The following is a 20,733-nucleotide window of genomic DNA, read 5'->3' as shown; positions in this document are numbered from 1 at the left end:
TTAGCCTGTCTCCTCTTTGGTTTATGGGTGAGCAGTATGTGGTATGCGATGTCCAGACTGTACCTTTTTCCTTCGCATAATATCTGACAACCTGCAGAGCCAGTGAAAATGGTTGGGGAACTGTGTCGCCCATCCTGCTGCAAGACCCCGGAAAAAAAACTATGATTATGCTACAATGTATAGTAGTGCAGAATATGACTGCACTCTCAACCTGTTAAAACATCTGCATTTAGTACATGTCTATGAGCTCCAAAAGTTTGAGGGTTTTTGTTTATAAGTGAGACCCAAAATATATATTACTTTAAACAAATATAAAGTTACATTTGGGGCTTTTGAGCAACCTCACTCGCAGTATCAGCAGGTCAATAGACTTCACTCCTTGGTCCTAACTCATTAGGCTGCGCTTATAGTGCCGGCGACAGCGACGCCGCGTCAAAACAAATTCATTGCCGCTGTCGCGTGCGCTTATAGTAAGCGCGGAGAGACGGCTTGGTCGAGCTCGCTGGAAGTCATGTCGATTTGATTTTTCCTGTGACCGTAGCCTGACGTCGCCGTCACTATAAGCGTAGCCTTGGGCTGTGGCCCCAGTGCCCGCGCTGCACGCGCGTCTGCCAGGCTGGCGGCACGTGCAGCCGAATTCCCCGGTCTGCAGTGAACACCACGAAAGACACGGGGGTGCGGCCATGATGTCACCCGGCAGGTTCGCCCTCATTGGCTGAAGTGCCGGGGGCGTGGCCTAGCGTTCCATCGCTAGTTCTGCTCAGAATTTTCCTGTCTGCAGGAAAATCGGACCGCGCAGCGCGGCGGCCACCCCTCGCAGCGGGCCCGGCCCCATGGGGGGGGTGGCTCTTGTCCCCGCAGCCAGCGGGGACCAAGCCTTATAGTGGGATGCTTCTCTGTGGGATTGAATGGGATAGAACTCCGGCCTTCCAGCCGTGGGAAAGCGGTTCACAGCACACTGAATAGAACCGTAGAATGTGACAGCAGATAAGACCCACCTAGTCTGCCCAATAAATCCCTTTGTAGTTGTTCCTCTGCATTTTAGGTTCAGGCCTTGTAGGTCCGGGGGAAGAATCCTGTTGGAAGCTAATTGGTACACATTGTGTGAGGGCATCATGTTCAGGAAGGAAATACAAAAATGATATATTCACCTTATGTTGTAGTTCAAAGTTTCAGCAGCCGCATTGGTTCCGGAGAAGTGTAGATTGATAATAAAAGATCATTAGGGTCCGTTGAGAAGTTCTGATACATTCTAATGGGCCAATAAAAAGGAGCGTTCTGGATCCATGACATTGCAGTGGACGGTACCACCCCGTTCTATCTCACGTATTGTCAGAGAAAAGAGCCCGCTGAGGTTTGGGAAGCGCTATAATCTATAACATTTAAGGAGCTATTATTCCCGCCCGAAATGAAGCCGGGTTGGACTGGCCCACTGGGGGGACCAGGCAAACCGCTGCCAAGCACAGCATGAGGGACGTCGACAGGAACGTTGTCCCCGGCCCAATCGGATGACCTGAAAGTCAGGCTCTGACTTCTGGCGTTGGGACGGCTAGACCCACTTCTTGTGCTGGGCTCCCTCCCCACTCAGATGGGCTCCCACTGGTATTGCTCAACAACTGCGTGCCCTCCTCCCTCCCCCACCCCCAGCTCTACGCGAGATGACGGGGAGGGCCCCACAATCAGATTCCTTGGAGGGTTGCAGATGCCCCAGTATGACACTGAAATCCTAAACTTTACGTTGTGCTCATCTATTCTTAATTTTGTCCAAATCTGTTATTTCCCCGGCATCAGGTGCTATCACAGCAACCTCTATTCTCTTAATGAGGGAGAATAACAGTGGCCATTTTAGACTCCCGGGCCGGCAAATTTGCAGCAATTAATATCTAGAATTTATAAAGGGCGGTGTTGCTAAAAGGGGCTTTGAAAAGATTGCATCTGCTCTCATGTTGGTTCATTCTAAGGAATGTACACCTGAGGGGTTCCCAGGATAAACCAATCAAATCTCACTGTGAAGTGACCTTGGGCGGGTCACTTTATCTCGCTATGCCTCAGGCAATACAATGACAACGACAGTCCTTCCAACTGAACCGATTTGTCTGGCCCTGTGCCCGCCTCCAAGCAGCGTACCTGCTTCTGCGCACTTTTCCCCGCAACCGCGGGACAATCGGAATCTTTCTGCGACGCTATTAGGCCTCACTACGCGGCCAGCCTGGCAGCGTCACCGAAGATTCTAAGTGGGCCTCGGTCACGGAAGAGCGTGCAGCTGCGGGAAACCTGCGTCTGGGCCCTCCCCCCTCAGGAGCGGCTGCCAAATAATGCGGGGTATTTTAGTAGTGGGGTATAGGATGGGGTGTGGGGGCCTATATGGGGCGGTGAGGGGTATTATAGACACGTGTGCTTTTTTGGGGATCTGTGAAATGTTAAGAGGACGTGCAATTAGATTGTAAGCTCTGCGGGACAGAGGTGCGCCCCGGCTGCGTTCACTGTCAGCGCTATATCAGAAAAAACAAACACTTGTTCTCAGCAATATATCGGAAGTGAATCACAGCCCTGCTGCTTCTGCAGCAATGAGAGGGTTAACCCCCACCTCCTCTCCCTGCACTGCCCCCTGGTGGCCACCAGGTCGCATAACCTCAGCAATGCGCTCTCACTTCTGGGCCGCCCTCGCTGCGAATTGTCCCTCCCGGGCCGCGGTAGCTGGGAATCTCCTCCACCCGCTGCTCCCCTTTTTATTATTTTGGTGGGAGGGAGGATCGGTCGCCTCGCTGCCCCGGGGTGAGTGTGAGTGTGAGGGGAGAGGGTCTCTCCGGGGGTCCGGAGGGGGGGTTTAGTACAGAAGGGGGGGAACTTCCAGCTACAAAGTAACAACGTGCCCGAGTCTCTTCCGCCTGTGCCCTGATACAATGTATCCGCCTCAGCGCAGCGGACACGAGGCGCCCTCCTCGCCACTCAGGTATTTATTTAACCCCTGAAGTGCAGGGCAGGCCTGGCCAGAAAAGGGGGGAAGGGGCTGTAACCCCTTGAGTGTTGCACCGCACAGGCCCTTGCAGCACAGAAGGGGTTAATCCCGCCTCCTGCTGCAGAGTGGGTTAATGTATACCCAGGCTTTGTGTGCCTGTCCCGGGGGCTACACCGGGGGGGGGGGGGGATTCATGTATCCTATAACCGTGTACGGTTCGGAGACCCACATACATGGTTAGTGTCCTGGATCCTCTGCAGAGATCCTGTTGATTCCTCTGCAGAGATCCTGTTGATTCCTCTGCAGAGATCCTGTTGATGTTGTTGTTGCAGCAGCTGGATTTAGTAGTAAATATTTTCTGCTTTATGCACTTTTTATTAGATTGGGATCCTCTAGTCTAAAGAGACGTTTGCTTGTTTTTTTATTAAACCCATGTAAAGTGCCTGGATTGTATTATATTGTCTGTGGATGGGCTGTACAAGTCATTAGTTTTTTTTTTATAGGATTTTGCAGTCAGAGTCCCTGTCCTGTAATCAAATGTTGGTGCCTGAGGCACAGGGAGATAGTGTTGCCCACTGTTGAAAGGCATTGTGACACTGGGATATGAACCAAGTACACCCACTTTAGTCAATGGCCATACCACTGAACTTGCTGCTCCCTCTGATCACTTCCTATTGATGGCTACCCAGAGAAAAACAATATCCAGGCTTTGTTAGGTTTTATTTTACAGGAAGAGTGGTGGCTGGGCTGAAACTCAGCAAATCAGATATTTAGCACCACTCCCTCTCTTGTACTTTCTTTAGAAAAACACATGTAACTTCTTTAGTGCTGTAGGGGATTGCAACACCATGTGATCTTATCATAAAGCAAAGACTTTTATAAGTGTACGAAAACTGCTCAATGCTTCGCAAAACTACAAAGCATTTTAATATTAAACTGTGGCCAATATGTAGCTGCTTTCAACATAATTTTGTTGTGCAACAATTTAATCACAAATTGTGTATTTTTCACAAAAAAAATGTAAAAGGCACACACATTAATATGGTACATAAATACAGAAGGTGACCAACCATGGATGATTTAGTCCAAATAAAAAGGTAAATGGCTTTAAATTGACCTAAACAATGTTTTACAGTGTGAAGCATACAGTACATGAGCCCAGTGGTTTTCAGCTTTTTTTGGTTAAGGGACTCTAATTATATTTGTGAAATTCTGCGAAACCCCAATCCTCTCTAATAGCTTGTCTGAGATCAGATGCATTGTAAGGAACCCCAACTCTAATAGCGTGTCTGAGATCAGATGCATTGTAAGGAACCCCAACCCTCTCTAATTCCGCATCTGAGATCAGACTCATTGTAAATGCTTCTGTATTTGGTACAATTCTCAAACTACCTACAAATTACAGGGAACCTTTTAAGGATACCAGCTTATCCTGGTTGGATAACACTGCATTAGCCTGATATTCATTTGATTAATACATGTATCCACCAGACATTCATGTTGGAAGCTAGAGCAACGCATTGGAAGGGTCTTTAAATTAGATTGTTTACCTAGAGCAGAAAATGCTCTCCAGCATATTAATTCTATATACACAAATCGTCCGTTTTAGGCATTTTCCAACAAAAACATCCTGAATAAGATTATATGGAATGGTATATATAATAAGGCCCTTAGATATGTTAAAAAAAAAAGCTGTTTCCAATGTTGGAGATACTGCGGAATTCTAATAGGAAGGTCAGGCCAGAGCATTGTTTAAAAAAAAAATAGTTTCAAATTGTTTGCAGGGGATGATTAGATGGAAATACGTACTCTGTTGGTGACTGTCTCTAAAAGTCCTTGGATTCACTTTCATCATGAAATTCTTTGGGCTGGTATTAAATCCATGCAATTTCTTTCCATTATTGAACAGTATTTTAAACATGTTTAATCTGTTAGAGACAGAACATATAGATGGGGATCTTGGTGAGGTCTCCTTTCCTAGCAGGCATATCAGATGTGAAGTATTTGCCCCTTCCCCATTCTCTGCACAGGGAACTGCAGAGGGAGTGCTGATTTGGCAAACCAGATTCTGAGGTCCATATTCCATCTGTCTTCCCCTTGTTTTGGAAGATTTCAGTTCCATTTATTTAAAGACAGCTTTTCAGCATGTTAAATAGGAGCCTGACATTTTGGAGCCCTTCAGAAATGTTTTGCATTAGTTCTAAAAAGCTGTGTATTTACCCAAGAAAGTGATTCAAATGTTTTGCATTTAATATACATAACAAAGTGTATTTGCCGGTTTTAAGATGGCCAAAATTCAAACCTAGTTATGTATAAATAACCTATTTGCCCTACAAATTATTATATATATATATATATATATATATATATATATATATATATATATATATATATATATATATATATATTTTTTTTTTCATCTGATTGACACATGCGAAATATTGTCAATCTTCATTCCCCCTCTCAGGAAGAGGAATGCATTTCATCCTATTGTGGATGCACATTTTGACATCAATAGGTTGGACAGAGTTACCGTCTCTACAGAAAGTAAAAATAGTATTTAATTACTTTGCTGGCAGGGGGTCGGCAGCAACGTGGCTAATTTTTCCAGGAGAGATTCCCTTTGGCCTTGAGCTGGACTTCCAATACATGTGTCTAACCTTAAATAGGATTACTTTATTGCGTCTGTGTAGTTTTCTGTCTATATTGGGCTAAAAACTATACACGACTCATAAGACTTTGTAAGTATAAATGTTTTTCGCATTATTTGTGTTATACAGTAAGGATGTGGCCAGATAAATTGTAACCTCCTTTATTTTTAATTTTGATGTGTTTAGGATCACATATTGAGCTGAGAGAATTTGGGGGTGATAATGCCCAATGGCAACAGCCCCCAAGATACTCCATCCCAACCTCAGCCTCCCAAGACCAGCTCAGGGAATGATGGAGACCAACAAAGGACTCCAAAGAATGCTCCCCAGTCTCCTGCTCTCTCTTTTGCACCGGCTGCCAGTCCCTCTGGTCCCCAATCCCCAAGTTACCAAATCCAGCAGCTCGTAATGAGCCGGAATCCAGCGACCGGTCAGAACGTGAACATCACCCTGCAGAATGTGGGGCCGGTGGTGGCAGGAAGCCAACAGATTACTCTGACCCCACTGCCGATCCCTAATCCAGCTTCACCGGGGTTCCAGTTCAGCTCCCAGCCAAGGAGGTTTGAGCATGGATCCCCTTCCTATATCCAGGTGACCTCTCCTATGCCTCAACAGGTCCAAACTCAAAGCCCCACACTACCCAATGCGGTGCCTATCCAAGCATTGCAAGGTGTCCGCACGGGAACTGCAGGGGCTGGGTTGGGAATGTGCAGCCAGAGCCCTACACGTGGGTTTGTGGATGCTAATTTGCTGGTGAGACAGATTAGCCTTGGGCCTTCCAGTACAGGACACTTTGTGTTTCAGGAAGGGTCTGGAATAGCCCAGATAACGCAGGGAGCACAAGTGCATCTTCCATCGGCAACTCCCACTACAGTTCCAGCACGTACTCTCCAACACTCCAACTCACAGACTGTTGGCCCAGTGCATCAGTTTGGATCCCAGAGTCCCGTGGTGGGTGGAGCAAACTTGCAGACTTTGACTACTCCAAGCCACATAACAACCACCAACTTACAACCGCAGATCAGCAGTATTATCCAGGGTCAGCTCATCCAGCAGCAGAAGTTGCTTCATGGTCAGCAGCTGGGCAGGACCATCAGCTTTGATAGGGCTTCGGGAGGGATGGTAGCTGGGGTGGCTGGAGCTTCAGCTTTTGGGATAGCATCACCACCCACTCCAACAAGTCCATCACGAGCTGCTGGCCCCCAGGGACTGTCCAGTCTTCCCCTCACTCCAACAGTGAAAAAGCAAAGTAAGAAGCTGGAGGAAGTTCCACCGGCAACTCAAGAAGATGCTCGGATGAGGAAGCAGTGCCTGGAGCTTCATCACAAACACGTAAAGGTCCTGAAGGAAAACTTAAAGGAGTACCTGATTGAGCTGTTCTTCCTGCAACACTTTCAGGGGAATATGATGGATTTCTTGGCCTTCAAGAAGAAACCCACCATGGGGCTGCAGGGTTACCTCCGGCAAAGTGATTTGGATCTAGAAGATGAGGACGGAGAGAAGAAGTCATCTCATATCAGTCATAACCAGGTCAGAAATGTAATTCTGTCTCCTCTCGTACTGTAAGTAGTCGCAGATGGACATATATTGTTTGGTGCCTTGGAAACCTTTTAGAGACTGTGACAGCTTGCACTTGTTTCAGTGTACCTCTGCTACACAGCTAAACAGTTCATGTGATGGAGAGAGATGATTATATGCAGTTTGTAATGATACATTATGTCTCTGTACCCTTTTGGCTCCATCTGTGTAATTGGCACAAACTAGCTAACTATGTGCACCCAATGGGTTTCTCCACAAGTGTATGTGTTTGGTGTTCGGTTTGTTCGGATCTGATCCTTTTGTTCCGTGTTGAAGCATTGTATACAGCAACAAATTGACTTGCTTTGCTGAATCGCTAACGACTGCTCTCTCCTTTTCTAGCCCCTGGATGGCGCTGCAAGTCCTGTGATAGAGTGCCCAATTGCCATGGAAACCCAAGCGTCGGATAAGCAAAAGGCGACTCAAATTGGTACTATGTATTAATTGCTCTCCTCTATTTATTGGGGTTAAGGGAGGAGGGTAATCCTGGCTTGCAGAATGTCTCGATCACAGGTGGAGGTGTATCCCAGAGGCCTGATACACCCAGCAGGCCCACAGGACAGTGAGGAACGCGGTGCACTCGCGCTGTTTGGGAGATGGTTCTTGTTGAGGTTTGCGGTGCTGGAATCGGAGCAGGAAGCCGTCCCTTGTCCGCTTCTCTGTTATCTAGCAGAGAAAGAGGAACTACCACGGTGCATAGACTGGCTGCTACCTTGTTGTATTTAAAGGGGCCCATTTTTTTTATTTTGCAGGGAACCAAAAATGGAAGCACGCAGCACAGTCGCAGGCCTCTCTGACAGGATAGGTGTTTAATTAGAAGGTGGTATCACTGATTAAAAAATAACCTGAAGCTCAGAGATGTTCTTGGTAGTTTCCCTTTGAGTTGTGGGTGAATGCAACATTGTAAAGCAGGGGCTGGTCTGCTCCAGTCCTCAAGGGCCACCAACAGGTCAGGCTTTCACAATATCCCTGCTTCAGCAGAGATGGCTGTCATTCTGACTGAGCCACCTGTGTTGATGCAGGGTTATCCTGAAAGCCTGACCTGTTGGTGGCCCTTTGAAGACTGGAGTTGGCCTGCCCCTGTTCTAAAGAGTCGATTTTTAACAGCAAAACGTGAAATTGTCCGTGCCTGAGACTCGCTGTTTGGAACACTCCTCTGGCGCAAGGTATTTGATGTCATGTGAGTGACGCATTTAGATAATTAGATGTTATATAGCCGATGAAATGTTACCCGCGGTTGTGGCGACGGTGTTATGCTTCCGTTTTTGTTCCACGCTAAAACTGCAGACACACGGAAACTGATAATTAGTTGAAAATGGAACATTTTCCGCGATCAATGTCGCCTCATCCCTATACAATTCCATGGCGGATATCTCGGTTGGTTTTCATATGTTGGCAAACATGGCAGCTGGGTTATGGCAGCGGTGCTCAACTCCTGTTCTCATGCCCCCTCCCTCTCCCCCTCCCCCCCCACAACAGGTCAGGTTTTCAGAAAATCCCAGCTTGTGTACAGGTGGCTCAATCATCCTCTGATTGATTGAGCCACCTGTACACTGAAGCTGGGATATCCTGAAAACCTGGCCTGTTGTGGGGGGCTTGAGGACAGGAGTTGAGCCCCCCTGGGTTCTGGGATGTAGCACTGCAGCATCCTGCCGGTGACAATAACGCATTGAATTCCTCACCTGCGTCCCTCCAGAGAGATCTGTGAAGCGCTCCCCTGATTCAAGTCAACAGGAGTTTGGATATCAGCACCCAAAGGTGACACCCGTGGTCCCTCCACTCCCACCAACACCAGGCAGACCAGGTAAGGGCAGTAACTTACTAAAGTATTACATAACATCGTGCAAACGTGGCAGCCAGGGACGGAAATGAACCACCGGCACTGACCTTCAGGGGTTAAGTGCCATATTTACTATGAAGAAATTGTTTTATTGCAACGTGCAGGTCTCCTCACAGACACAGATACACACAGTGCAGGTCTCCTCACAGACACAGATACACAGTGCAGGTCTCCTCACAGACACAGATACACAGTGCAGGTCTCCTCACAGACACAGATACACAGTGCAGGTCTCCTCACAGACACAGATACACAGTGCAGGTCTCCTCACAGACACAGATACACAGTGCAGGTCTCCTCACAGACACAGATACACAGTGCAGGTCTCCTCACAGACACAGATACACAGTGCAGGTCTCCTCACAGACACAGATACACAGTGCAGGTCTCCTCACAGACACAGATACACAGTGCAGGTCTCCTCACAGACACAGATACACAGTGCAGGTCTCCTCACAGACACAGATACACAGTGCAGGTCTCCTCACAGACACAGATACACAGTGCAGGTCTCCTCACAGACACAGATACACAGTGCAGGTCTCCTCACAGACACAGATACACAGGGCAGGTTTCCTCACAGACACAGATACACAGTGCAGGTCTCCTCACAGACACAGATACACAGGGCAGGTCTCCTCACAGACACAGATACACAGGGCAGGTTTCCTCACAGACACAGACACAGATACACAGTGCTGGTCTCCTCACAGATACACAGTGCAGGTCTCCTCACAGACACAGATACACAGTGCAGGTCTCCTCACAGACACAGATACACAGTGCAGGTCTCCTCACAGACACAGATACACAGTGCAGGTCTCCTCACAGACACAGATACACAGGGCAGGTTTCCTCACAGACACAGACACAGATACACAGTGCTGGTCTCCTCACAGATACACAGTGCTGGTCTCCTCACAGATACACAGTGCAGGTCTCCTCACAGACACAGACACAGATACACAGTGCAGGTCTCCTCACAGACACAGATACACAGTGCAGGTCTCCTCACAGACACAGATACACAGTGCAGGTCTCCTCACAGACACAGATACACAGTGCAGGTCTCCTCACAGACACAGATACACAGTGCAGGTCTCCTCACAGACACAGATACACAGTGCTGGTCTCCTCACAGATACACAGTGCAGGTCTCCTCACAGACACAGATACACAGTGCAGGTCTCCTCACAGACACAGATACACAGTGCAGGTCTCCTCACAGACACAGATACACAGTGCAGGTCTCCTCACAGACACAGATACACAGTGCAGGACTCCTCACAGACACAGATACACAGTGCAGGTCTCCTCACAGACACAGATACACAGTGCAGGTCTCCTCACAGACACAGATACACAGTGCAGGTCTCCTCACAGACACAGATACACACAGTGCAGGTCTCCTCACAGACACAGATACACACAGTGCAGGTCTCCTCACAGACACAGATACACAGTGCAGGTCTCCTCACAGACACAGATACACAGTGCAGGTCTCCTCACAGACACAGATACACAGTGCAGGTCTCCTCACAGACACAGATACACAGTGCAGGTCTCCTCACAGACACAGATACACAGTGCAGGTCTCCTCACAGACACAGATACACAGTGCAGGTCTCCTCACAGACACAGATACACAGTGCAGGTCTCCTCACAGACACAGATACACAGTGCAGGTCTCCTCACAGACACAGATACACAGTGCAGGTCTCCTCACAGACACACATACACAGTGCAGGTCTCCTCACAGACACAGATACACAGTGCAGGTCTCCTCACAGACACAGATACACAGTGCAGGTCTCCTCACAGACACAGATACACAGTGCAGGTCTCCTCACAGACACAGATACACAGTGCAGGTCTCCTCACAGACACAGATACACAGTGCAGGTCTCCTCACAGACACAGATACACAGTGCAGGTCTCCTCACAGACACAGATACACAGTGCAGGTCTCCTCACAGACACAGATACACAGTGCAGGTCTCCTCACAGACACACATACACAGTGCAGGTCTCCTCACAGACACACATACACAGTGCAGGTCTCCTCACAGACACAGATACACAGTGCAGGTCTCCTCACAGACACAGATACACAGTGCAGGTCTCCTCACAGACACAGATACACAGTGCAGGTCTCCTCACAGACACAGATACACAGTGCAGGTCTCCTCACAGACACAGATACACAGTGCAGGTCTCCTCACAGACACAGATACACAGTGCAGGTCTCCTCACAGACACAGATACACAGTGCAGGTCTCCTCACAGACACAGATACACAGTGCAGGTCTCCTCACAGACACAGACACACAGTGCAGGTCTCCTCACAGACACAGACACAGATACACAGTGCAGGTCTCCTCACAGACACAGATACACAGTGCAGGTCTCCTCATGGACAGTATCTCTGTCTGTGAGGAGACCTGCACTTTGAAGAAATTGTTTGTCTGTGTTGTGTTGGCTGCACAAGCAGATTTCTCCTTGCCTGACACTGGATTAAACGTTAATAGATCTATACTTAGAATAAAAATACAAAGTGGTGTATAGTCAAACCAATAATGACTCAAATCTAGTGATAGGAAGTGAACAAAATAATAAACAGTGATAGTACTGGTGTATATAATAGTGACCATATAATAGTATGTGATAGAACAATTAATAAAAGTATACTCCTCCACTCAAAACCCCTGGAACAGGATATGTCTCCATATCCTCCACAAACGATATCCACAGAAAGCAGGGGAGCGAAGGATGGGTCTCCATAGGAGAGAAAAGAACAGCGTAGGGCTCTATTCTCCTCGCCTGCGGCTCTTTCCCCTGCACTTCGTAATTCTCTTCTGCAATAAGGCATCTTACAGCCCGTTTATGCCAATCAGCCGGTAAGAGGTCTTCCCGTGCCGGAAGGTGCCTTTTTTCAGAAAACGGCTTAGTTATTATGGACCTGGATGATGGGAACCAATGCTTTAAAAAAAAAAAAAATGTTTTATTTTTATTTATATTTGCATGGTAAATTTTTTTTTTTTTGTTTTTTTTCTCTTCTAATCTTGACCCAATCTCTCTGTGGATCCTACGTTCTGCAGGTATATGGTCACGTTCTTGGTTAGCAATGTCATTTCGATGTCCGTATTAAGTCAAACCAAAGATCAGAACAAGAAGTGTCTGATAAGCCGCAACGTCACCGGATCAGGGGGAAAAAAACGGAATACGTGTGATTTTGTAATTTATTGTTACTGGGCACAGTAAAGCAAGATTTTCTTTTAAAGGATGGTTTCAATCTTTTGTGAAAGCCTTGTTACATTGAAAAATAGGATTACTAGCCTAATGGAAAACAGGGCAGGATCCAGCCTTGGCACAGTAAAATAAGTGTGTGCGACTATACCAGGGATGGCCAACTCCAGTCCTCAAGAGCCACCAACAGGTCCGGTTTTAAGCATATCCCTGCTTCAGCATAGGTGGCCCAATCTGGCTGTCGTTGACTGAGCCCTGTGCTGAAGCAGGGATATCCTTAAAACCTGCCCTGTTGGTAACCTTTTTGAGGACTGGAGTTGGCCACCCCTGTGCTATAACCTTTTAGTTAACCCCTTTAGTGCCAGAGGGTCCAATGCATGTCGTCACCTCTGGCACCAAAGAGGTTAACATAGCATTTGGGCAGGTGAGGTAATGCTCTTTGTGCTTGCTCTGATGGTATCTTGTTACAGAAACCCTGCTCTGTGCGACTGTCGCATCCCCTCCGGGAGCCAGATCCGTAACCTGACGGCTGTCTGATTTTTACATGTTTTTTTTTCTCTCTATCCTGCAGGCGCGATGCCGCCCTCTCAACAGACCGCGCAGCCAGCGGGTCACAAGCAAAGCGATGCCATCAAGAGCCCCCCAGCGCAGAACGCTGCCAGTCTGCAGACAGCGAGCAGAGCCCAGGCGCCTAACCCCACCATCTCCTCCTCTCTCCCACCTGCCACTCAAGTAGCGCCGCTGCAAAGCGCCGAGCTGCCGACGCAGGTGAAACGGCAGCCTCCCGGCAGCCCCACTCTACTGTCTGTCCAGCAGCTGTTAGACCAGCCTTCCTCTTTGAAGCCTCCGTCAATGCTGGTATGTGTGGAATTGGTGCAGGCTGTTCTGGGCGATGGCCTTGGGGTGAGGGGGTGGGAGGGAGATGTTGCTGCATCAGGAGCAACACAAACCTGAGTGACAATAAACCCAATGTAGCAGAAAAAAAAACAATGTGTAGTGTGCAGTCCCTCAAAGCATCCCTTCAATGTCACAAAGTATCCTAGGCACGTATTCATGGGAGCGGTCTTCCCTTTGCTGGAGAGAAGATCCTCCTCCATGACTGAATGGGGCTGCAATGTTCCCTAGCACGGGGAAGACCACTTCGCAGCAGGGAATGGAGGCAGGATTTTCTCGCTGTTCAGCAAGTTGTTTTTTGAATGGGGGATAGAACGCAGTAGAAGGACACTGGGGATTTTTGGTGTGAGATTCTGCTTGAGTTTGGGGTGCAGGTGTGTAACTACATAAATATTAGGAGGTTGAAAGCCTGACGTTGTACTCGGCACTGCTCTGTGTTTCACAATGTATATTTTTAGGGGGATTCCCGAAAGCCAAATGTGGCCCTTCCCTGGCAGTGACGCCCTCGGTGACTGTAATATACTTGGTGTTTTGTTCTTGTCACAGGCTTCAGCATCAAAGCTGGGCTCAGAAGCTGGTAAACTCACAGTTCCCGGGTCAATCAACGCACCTCCATCTTCGCCAGCCACGCCAGCCACGCCAGCCAACATTCCAGAGTCCACGCCGCCTGCTGCAAATGTCTCGCCCAAGAGGATTCTGTCCCCTGGTGGCAGCAAAGCTGTGTCACCTTCCGCCTCCAAGTCACCTAGCGGTGCAGGAGCCCAGCCTCAAGACACCCGGAGCCTGGCATCAGACACGGGGGGCATTGAGCAGGAAGCCGCTGCTGTGCACAAACCACCCGACCAGGTAAACGCCAAGCCGGCATAGAGTGTGAGTCAGAGCTGCTAACCCAAGGGTGGGCAACTCCGATCCTCAAGGGCCACCGACATGTCAGCCACCTGTGCAGAAGCAGGGATATCCTGAAAACCTGACCTGTTTCTGTGGACCTTGGGGACTGGTGTTGCCCCCCCATCCCCCTGAGCTAACCTCTCGCTGGTCTCTAGTTGTTCTCTTTGTGATTCAATGAAGCATTTGAAAGTCAATAGCCCCGAGCAGTTGTTTCCACAAGAATTTGCCAGGGAAGAAATATTTGTCACTGGCAATAATTCACTTTTTAAGACACTCTCTTGTTTCTGTATGTTTCCGTTTTTTAATTTATTAGCCCCAAAAGGTTACCAGGTGCCCTACTGCAATGATATGCGATAATGAAATGTTTGTTTATTGATGAGTATGTAGATGTATATTTGACGGACATAGGAATATCTAGACTGGGATTGCAGACTCCAAAACCATTCTTTATGGGTTCCGCAGTAGTTAAAACCAGTGTACAATACGCTCGTGCTTTAAAAAAAAATAAAAAAAATATGCCTTCTGTGCGACTTGCAGAGAATAAGGAAGTGCAACTACAGATTAAAAGGGGAATTTGGGTGACTAAAAACGTACCAGTGTAATTGGCATCTTTAAATGCACTGAATCAAATGTGAGGCCAAAATACTAGTTTATCTCCCTGAAAATGAAATCCGGGACCTCGGGATGCGTTATTGTGCACACACCCTTCCTGTCAGAGACCAGGCATGAGAATTGGGAAGGCACTTTGTCAGTGGAAGGGGGCAGGCATACCCTTCCGTCCACACAGATAAATCACATTAGATAGGACGGGTAAACCATTCCCAGTCTGATTACAGGCCAACACTACGAAATGTATTAAAAATACTTATTTTGACGTCTAGTTAAAATAATAGTCATGAGCATTTGATCCTAAAAACAGAATTGCTATTAGTTTATATTGGTAGTAGGAAGACCTGCACCTGTTATACACTACACGTACAAGCTGTCATCAGAGGGATGGTACATGGCGGTTCTCTATCTCCACTGGGTGAGTCCATTCAGATGATGATGGACCCATCTCTGCATTGCAGGAGAACCAGGTCCATCAGCGCATCGGAGAGCTGAGGAAGGAAGGTTTGTGGTCCCTGAGGCGGCTGCCCAAACTCCAGGAGGCTTCCCGACCGAAATCCCACTGGGATTACCTGCTGGAAGAGATGCAGTGGATGGCTGCAGACTTCGCCCAAGAGAGGATGTGGAAAGTGGCCAGTGCTAAGAAGGTAACATGAGCGGTCTGTCCCGTTGTTTCCAAAGGCTAACACCATCCTGTGTTTTTTTTTTGTTTTCTAACATATGGGTTCAGATTTTCACAGAACTATATTTTTCTTACATGCAGAATAATAATTAAAAAAAAAAAAGGGGGACTTTTACATATAGTTACATAGTAACTTTGTTGCACTCCTTTCACATGATGATGTGTTACGCGCACGCAAACCCCTCACAAGCATCTTCAGCCCTTTCTCTCCCCCTGCTGGATGAAGCCTCCCCGAGGATCTCCCAGGTACTGCAGTTACAGCCTCTCTTCTCCACGTTTCTCCAACACATATTCTGATTTCCGCCCATCTTACTTTTGGTCGTCGTCTTGGTCTTTTAATCTTCCTTGGAATCCAGTCGAGTACCATCTTTGTCCAACGATTATCATTTTTTTTCTTGCAATGTGTCCTGCTCACCGCCATTATTTCTTCCACCTCGTGACGAAGTCACAAAGACCTTTTTTGGGTTTCGGACCCATTCCTTCTTTTTTCCTGTCTTTTCGGGTAATACCCAGCATGCATCTCTCCATACTTCTTTGCGTTGTCTGAAGCTTTTGAATTATCCCGCATTTTGGGTCCAAGTTTCCCATCCATACGTGATGACAGGCAGAATACACTGGTCAACAATGTTCTTTTTGAGGCAGTGAAAGGTTCCCTTGCACGCGCACACACACACACACACACACACACACACACACACACACACACACACACACCTTTGTGTACATGAATATAATGTATGTCAGTAATATTACCCAATTGCGTTCTGTTGCCATTGATATCGCGACATATAGCATGGCCATTATAAAATGCGTTTAAACTATATGATTCAGTGGCATAGGGTGGTGAGATGTTGTGTTTGTTTAGCTGGTTAGGACGGCAGCCCGGCACTGCCATGAGAAGCAGCAGATGAAAGCCAGAGCCAGGAAGGAGGAGGAAGACAGACTGAGGCGCATTGCGGCGTTGGCAGCCAGGGAAATCCATTATTTCTGGGCCAACATTGAGCAGGTGAGTGAGCGAGTGTGTGTGTGTGTGTGTGTGTGTGTGTTATAGGCATACATACACATGAGTGATGTGTGTGTGTGTGTGTGTGTGTTATAGGCATACATACACGAGTGGTGTGCGTGTGTGTGTGTGTGTGTGTGTGTGTGTGTGTGTGTGTGTGTGTGTGTTATAGGCATACATACACGAGTGGTGCGTGCGTGTGTGTTATAGGCATACATACATACACGTGTGTGTGTGTGTATTTTTCTATTACAAACCTACTTAGAAATAATAATATTAGGAGGAGCTATTTTGTAATGTATCCTCCGCCCATAATGCAGAGCAGTGCTTTGCAGGCCCGTCCATCATGGACTTCAGAACGTGCTTCTTCTGTCTTAATGTTAGGTGGTGGAGATCAAACTGCAAGTGCAGTTACAAGAGAAGAGGAAGAGGGCCATCCGTGCCCAGCGAAGACCACCGAGAGGTACCGCCATCTATTGCTCCCGCTATTAGCGCCTTCATATACAGTGACGATCAGAGCTCCAGTTATTTTGAGAGAAATCATCCCTGTATCCAAAAGGCTTACAATCTAAAATATTTAATCTTGCAGCTCAGCACAGCGTGATATAATCTGTGCGATTCTAAACATTGCTGTAAATGTATTTATTTTCAGGCCAAGACGCTGGAAACCCAGAAACACGAGTTAAAGCTGAACCCAGTTTGGTGAGGTTCCGTGTACAAGTGCTGAGCGCTTTCTGCGATTGGTAACCTTTTTATTCTGCGCGAGGAGGCTGTGCATAAACACACTGCTGCTGTTCAGGACATTTCAGGGCTTTTAGCTGTGAACGAATCGGCAGCACTTTTGTGCTAATTCCCTGGGAGAAAAGTAAGGCAGGTGTAAATTGCTTCGTGTAGGAAGGCGCTGGATACTGTAACCAGCTGCGGCAACAATGTATCGAGAGAACTTCACAAAAGGAGAATCGTCAATCCTATATCTGGCTTTGAATTGTTAACTAGTGCACGGGGTGCACAAACTTTCCCTGCTCCATCCCCTGTTTAATTTACATGCCTTGGGGAAGAGCTCGGGGGGGCCTCTGCAACCACCGCGCCGCCCTGGAGAATCTTGCGCACCCCTGAACTAGTGGATTTTCTTTTCACTTTATTTTCTGATCCCATCTACTATAGAAGTGTTAACGTTTATTGTTAACCCATTCAATATCGCTTACTTTGTTCTAGGAACCAGCTGTCTCCGGGACCAAGACAAAATCAGAGGCTTCTAAAGCGGAGAAGGGTTGGGACATTTATTTATTTTGATTTTGTATTTTTGTTGGGGTTGTAGGGATTTTCAGGTGATCTCCCCTTAATAGCATTAAGCGGTGTAACCAAGCAGTCAAGGGGTTTCCTACCCCATGACACGTGTTCTATTCCATCCTCAGGAATTCTGGGGGAACCAGCAGTTCTGTATTGTGCACACTTCTGTTAGAAAAAGTACTCCAGTGATATTTTGGGATGTGAACCCCAGACTTGCAAATCTCCCCCTCCCCCCCCACCCCCTCCACAAATCCTGGCGGAATGCAATATTAACACCTTACAGATGTCCATTCGGACACATTGTCACCCGAGTATAAAAGAATCAGGCGACCTTGTGACCTTGTTGAGATTGAACCTAATTGAAGAATAGACCATGTCCAGTCTTTGTGAGACAATGTGTTTAATACCAGAAGAAGTTCCTAGACATATTGTCTTGGTAATTAATAAATATACAATACTTTTTTTTTTTTTTTTTAGCATAGCGTAAGACAAGCATCTGAATTATTTTGTATTCAGTGGCAGACTTGATGTGTTGAACTTGTATATTTCTCCAATAAAAACTGAAGGAGATGATGGGGGGGGGGGGGATGGTTTAAAACGGATATTACTTGTTAGTTCGGGTTTGTAGGTGAACAGTGTTACCATCACTTTGTATTTCCTGTGCTCACCGGTTGATAAAAGGGGAGTAAGAAGCCTCACCTATGTCCTGCTCAGGGTCAGAAGAGTGCAGAGTGAGTTCTGACGGAGCCCAGAAGCAGGTGATTCTGATCGATTCCCTGCTGAACATAGACCAGTACAGAGGCAACGATGGGGCAAGCGCTACCCACCTGGGGGTGAGAAAACACAGCCGGGACATTGCAGAGGTGGCAGCGGCGGCGGAACTGCTACTCCCCCGGGGCAGCTCCCGGGTGACTGCGGCGGTGAGTACTTTCTCATGCGCACTGCCATGTAATGCCTTCACGGGAGAGACCCTGCCACACGTTGTGTCGCCCCTTGAAAGTGGCGAAGAAGTAACCTAGACTTAAGTGGCTCCTACTTCATTTGTTTTGTGATATCAATGTCCGCAGGGAGTCCTGGCTTTCCTCCTTTTGAAGTCCAGAGGTCTAATTTTTTTATTATTAAGGTAGGGCAAGTGTGATTAAAAATGAGTGCCCCCTCGCAGTGAGGGAGTTTGGGATGTTGTGGAGGAGGGGAAAGAACCTGCTTGTATTAGCGTGAAGAATAAATAGGGCACGGATATCAAATTTTATTGGTGGATCTCTGTGCATATTAGATCTCTGGGCATTGGTAGCACTGTGCGTAATATCAGTGAGAGGACATCTGGTTGTACTTTGCAGTGTGCTCTCTAATGTAAGTCTTGAATTGACGTATTAACTGAAGTTCTCTGGTGATGCTGCACTCCTAGGTGAAAATGAGCTGCCCTTCCCTGCTGCATGGCAGTCTGCGGGAGTACCAGCAGATCGGGCTGGACTGGTTAGTGAAGCAATACAGGAAGAACCTGAACGGGATTCTGGCCGATGAGACCGGGCTGGGCAAGAACGTCCAGGTGATCGCGCTGTTGGCACATCTGGCCGGCAATGAAGGTGAGGAACTGGTGTCGCCATGAAACCAATGTGTTTTTGGCATGCGTGACATCTTTGTGCCGGAGCGATTCATTCCACGGTCTTGTGCTTCCATCAGGAGTGTGGGGTCCCCACCTGATCGTAGCGCGCAGCTGTAAGATCGCGAAGTGGCAGTTGGAGTTAAAACGTTGGTGCCCAGCTTTGAAGCTTCTCCTGTATTTCGGCAGCCAGAGGGAACTCCAGAGAAAGCGACAGGTAGAACATTCTGCGCGAAGGACCCATGCTCCCCAACACGGCAGTTCTCCGCCTCGTTACATGACGACCCCCCCCCCTCCCGTCAGACCATTCTTTCACAAGCTAAGATTTTGCTTATGTTTTTTTGTCCTTTTCCGACGCTTGGCGTCTTGCAGGAGTGGGGGGAGCCAAACTGCTTCAACGTCTGCATCACCTCGTACAAGCAGCTGTTCAAGGGCCACCAGGCCTTCATGAAGATGAGATGGAAGTACCTGGTGCTGGATGAATTGCATCAGATCAAAAACATGACGGAGAAGCACTGGGAAGCGGTCTTCAATCTACCAAGGTGGGAAAACCTTTTTTTTTTCGGGGTCTGCCATGTTGGTAATTCTCTGCTTTTGAAAGCATGAGTCTCTTTTCCACAAAGAGACTTCCCTCCCCTCCCCCCCCCCACCACACCCCCTTAATTTTGAATGCTTTCTCATCTTCATGACGTGCTGCACTGTCATTGTCTTGTAGCTCAATATCTTGAATAACAATTAACTCCCAAGTAATATCTGTGGCATTTACTAAAGTTTCACGACATTGTGAATGTTCCGGTAAATGTTTTTTATAACCGTTATTGTCTTTGTATCACTTGGATCACAGCCTGACTCTTTCATTGAATCAACACACATGCCTAGACCAGTGGGTTTTTAACCTTGTTTTGGCTAAGGAACCCTATAATTAGATTTTGGAATTCTGAGGAACCCCAACCCTCTCTAATAGCGCGTCTGAGATCAGATGCATTGTCAATTCTTCTGCTATTGGTACAATTTTAAAATGTACCTGAAAATGTTATGAAACCCAAGGGTTCCTAGTGTGGACGAAATAAAACCCCACTCTCAAGACTTTAGGGTAACCATCTGTCAGAACACTTTTATTACATATTGTGTACATATAATAATCAAACCGGAGTCTGAATAAAATGCGCACTGAGGTCTTAGTCCTAAGCAGTCTGTTATACCCTAGCAAGGAGGCGTGAATGCATCATTTCACAATGTCATAATGTCTTGCAACATTCTGCGTCTTACCTGCGTATCTTCGCATCTACATAGTTACTTGTTATACAAATTGTGATATATTCTAGCAGTCTAAGCAAATAAGCAAAGTTATTCTACATGGCAAACTCATATCCCCCCTCCTCCCAAAGCCACCAGCTTGCACATCTCTCGTCCAACCCTACAAGAGGGAATGAATAGATAAAGAAGCTAGTAGGCCAGGGAGGGACTGTTAGGGAGGACAGAAACAGCAGTCT

General features: G+C 47.3%; 1 protein-coding gene across 1 annotated transcript in view; it reads left to right on the top strand.

Annotated features, from left to right (window-relative positions):
- Window positions 1-2,801: 2,801 nt before the first annotated feature.
- The window catches only part of LOC142465233 (E1A-binding protein p400-like), a 42,175-nt gene continuing 24,243 nt past the window's right edge, over window positions 2,802-20,733 (top strand). The window contains exons 1-15 of the mRNA XM_075569232.1: window positions 2,802-2,953; window positions 5,797-7,140; window positions 7,531-7,618; window positions 8,885-8,992; window positions 12,846-13,132; window positions 13,715-14,014; window positions 15,127-15,312; window positions 16,213-16,353; window positions 16,735-16,813; window positions 17,003-17,052; window positions 17,566-17,620; window positions 18,355-18,560; window positions 19,046-19,223; window positions 19,321-19,457; window positions 19,613-19,782. Of these exons, the coding sequence (XP_075425347.1) occupies window positions 5,833-7,140; window positions 7,531-7,618; window positions 8,885-8,992; window positions 12,846-13,132; window positions 13,715-14,014; window positions 15,127-15,312; window positions 16,213-16,353; window positions 16,735-16,813; window positions 17,003-17,052; window positions 17,566-17,620; window positions 18,355-18,560; window positions 19,046-19,223; window positions 19,321-19,457; window positions 19,613-19,782 (3,293 nt within the window). The 5' untranslated portion in view covers window positions 2,802-2,953; window positions 5,797-5,832. The remainder of the gene's footprint in view (window positions 2,954-5,796; window positions 7,141-7,530; window positions 7,619-8,884; window positions 8,993-12,845; window positions 13,133-13,714; window positions 14,015-15,126; window positions 15,313-16,212; window positions 16,354-16,734; window positions 16,814-17,002; window positions 17,053-17,565; window positions 17,621-18,354; window positions 18,561-19,045; window positions 19,224-19,320; window positions 19,458-19,612; window positions 19,783-20,733) is intronic.

Source organism: Ascaphus truei, chromosome 13 (genome assembly GCF_040206685.1).
Source record: "Ascaphus truei isolate aAscTru1 chromosome 13, aAscTru1.hap1, whole genome shotgun sequence".
In the NCBI taxonomy this organism is placed as follows: Eukaryota; Metazoa; Chordata; class Amphibia; order Anura; family Ascaphidae; genus Ascaphus; species Ascaphus truei.
The sequence above is the reverse complement of the archived record's forward strand: the minus strand, read 5'-3'. Positions and strand labels throughout refer to the sequence as shown.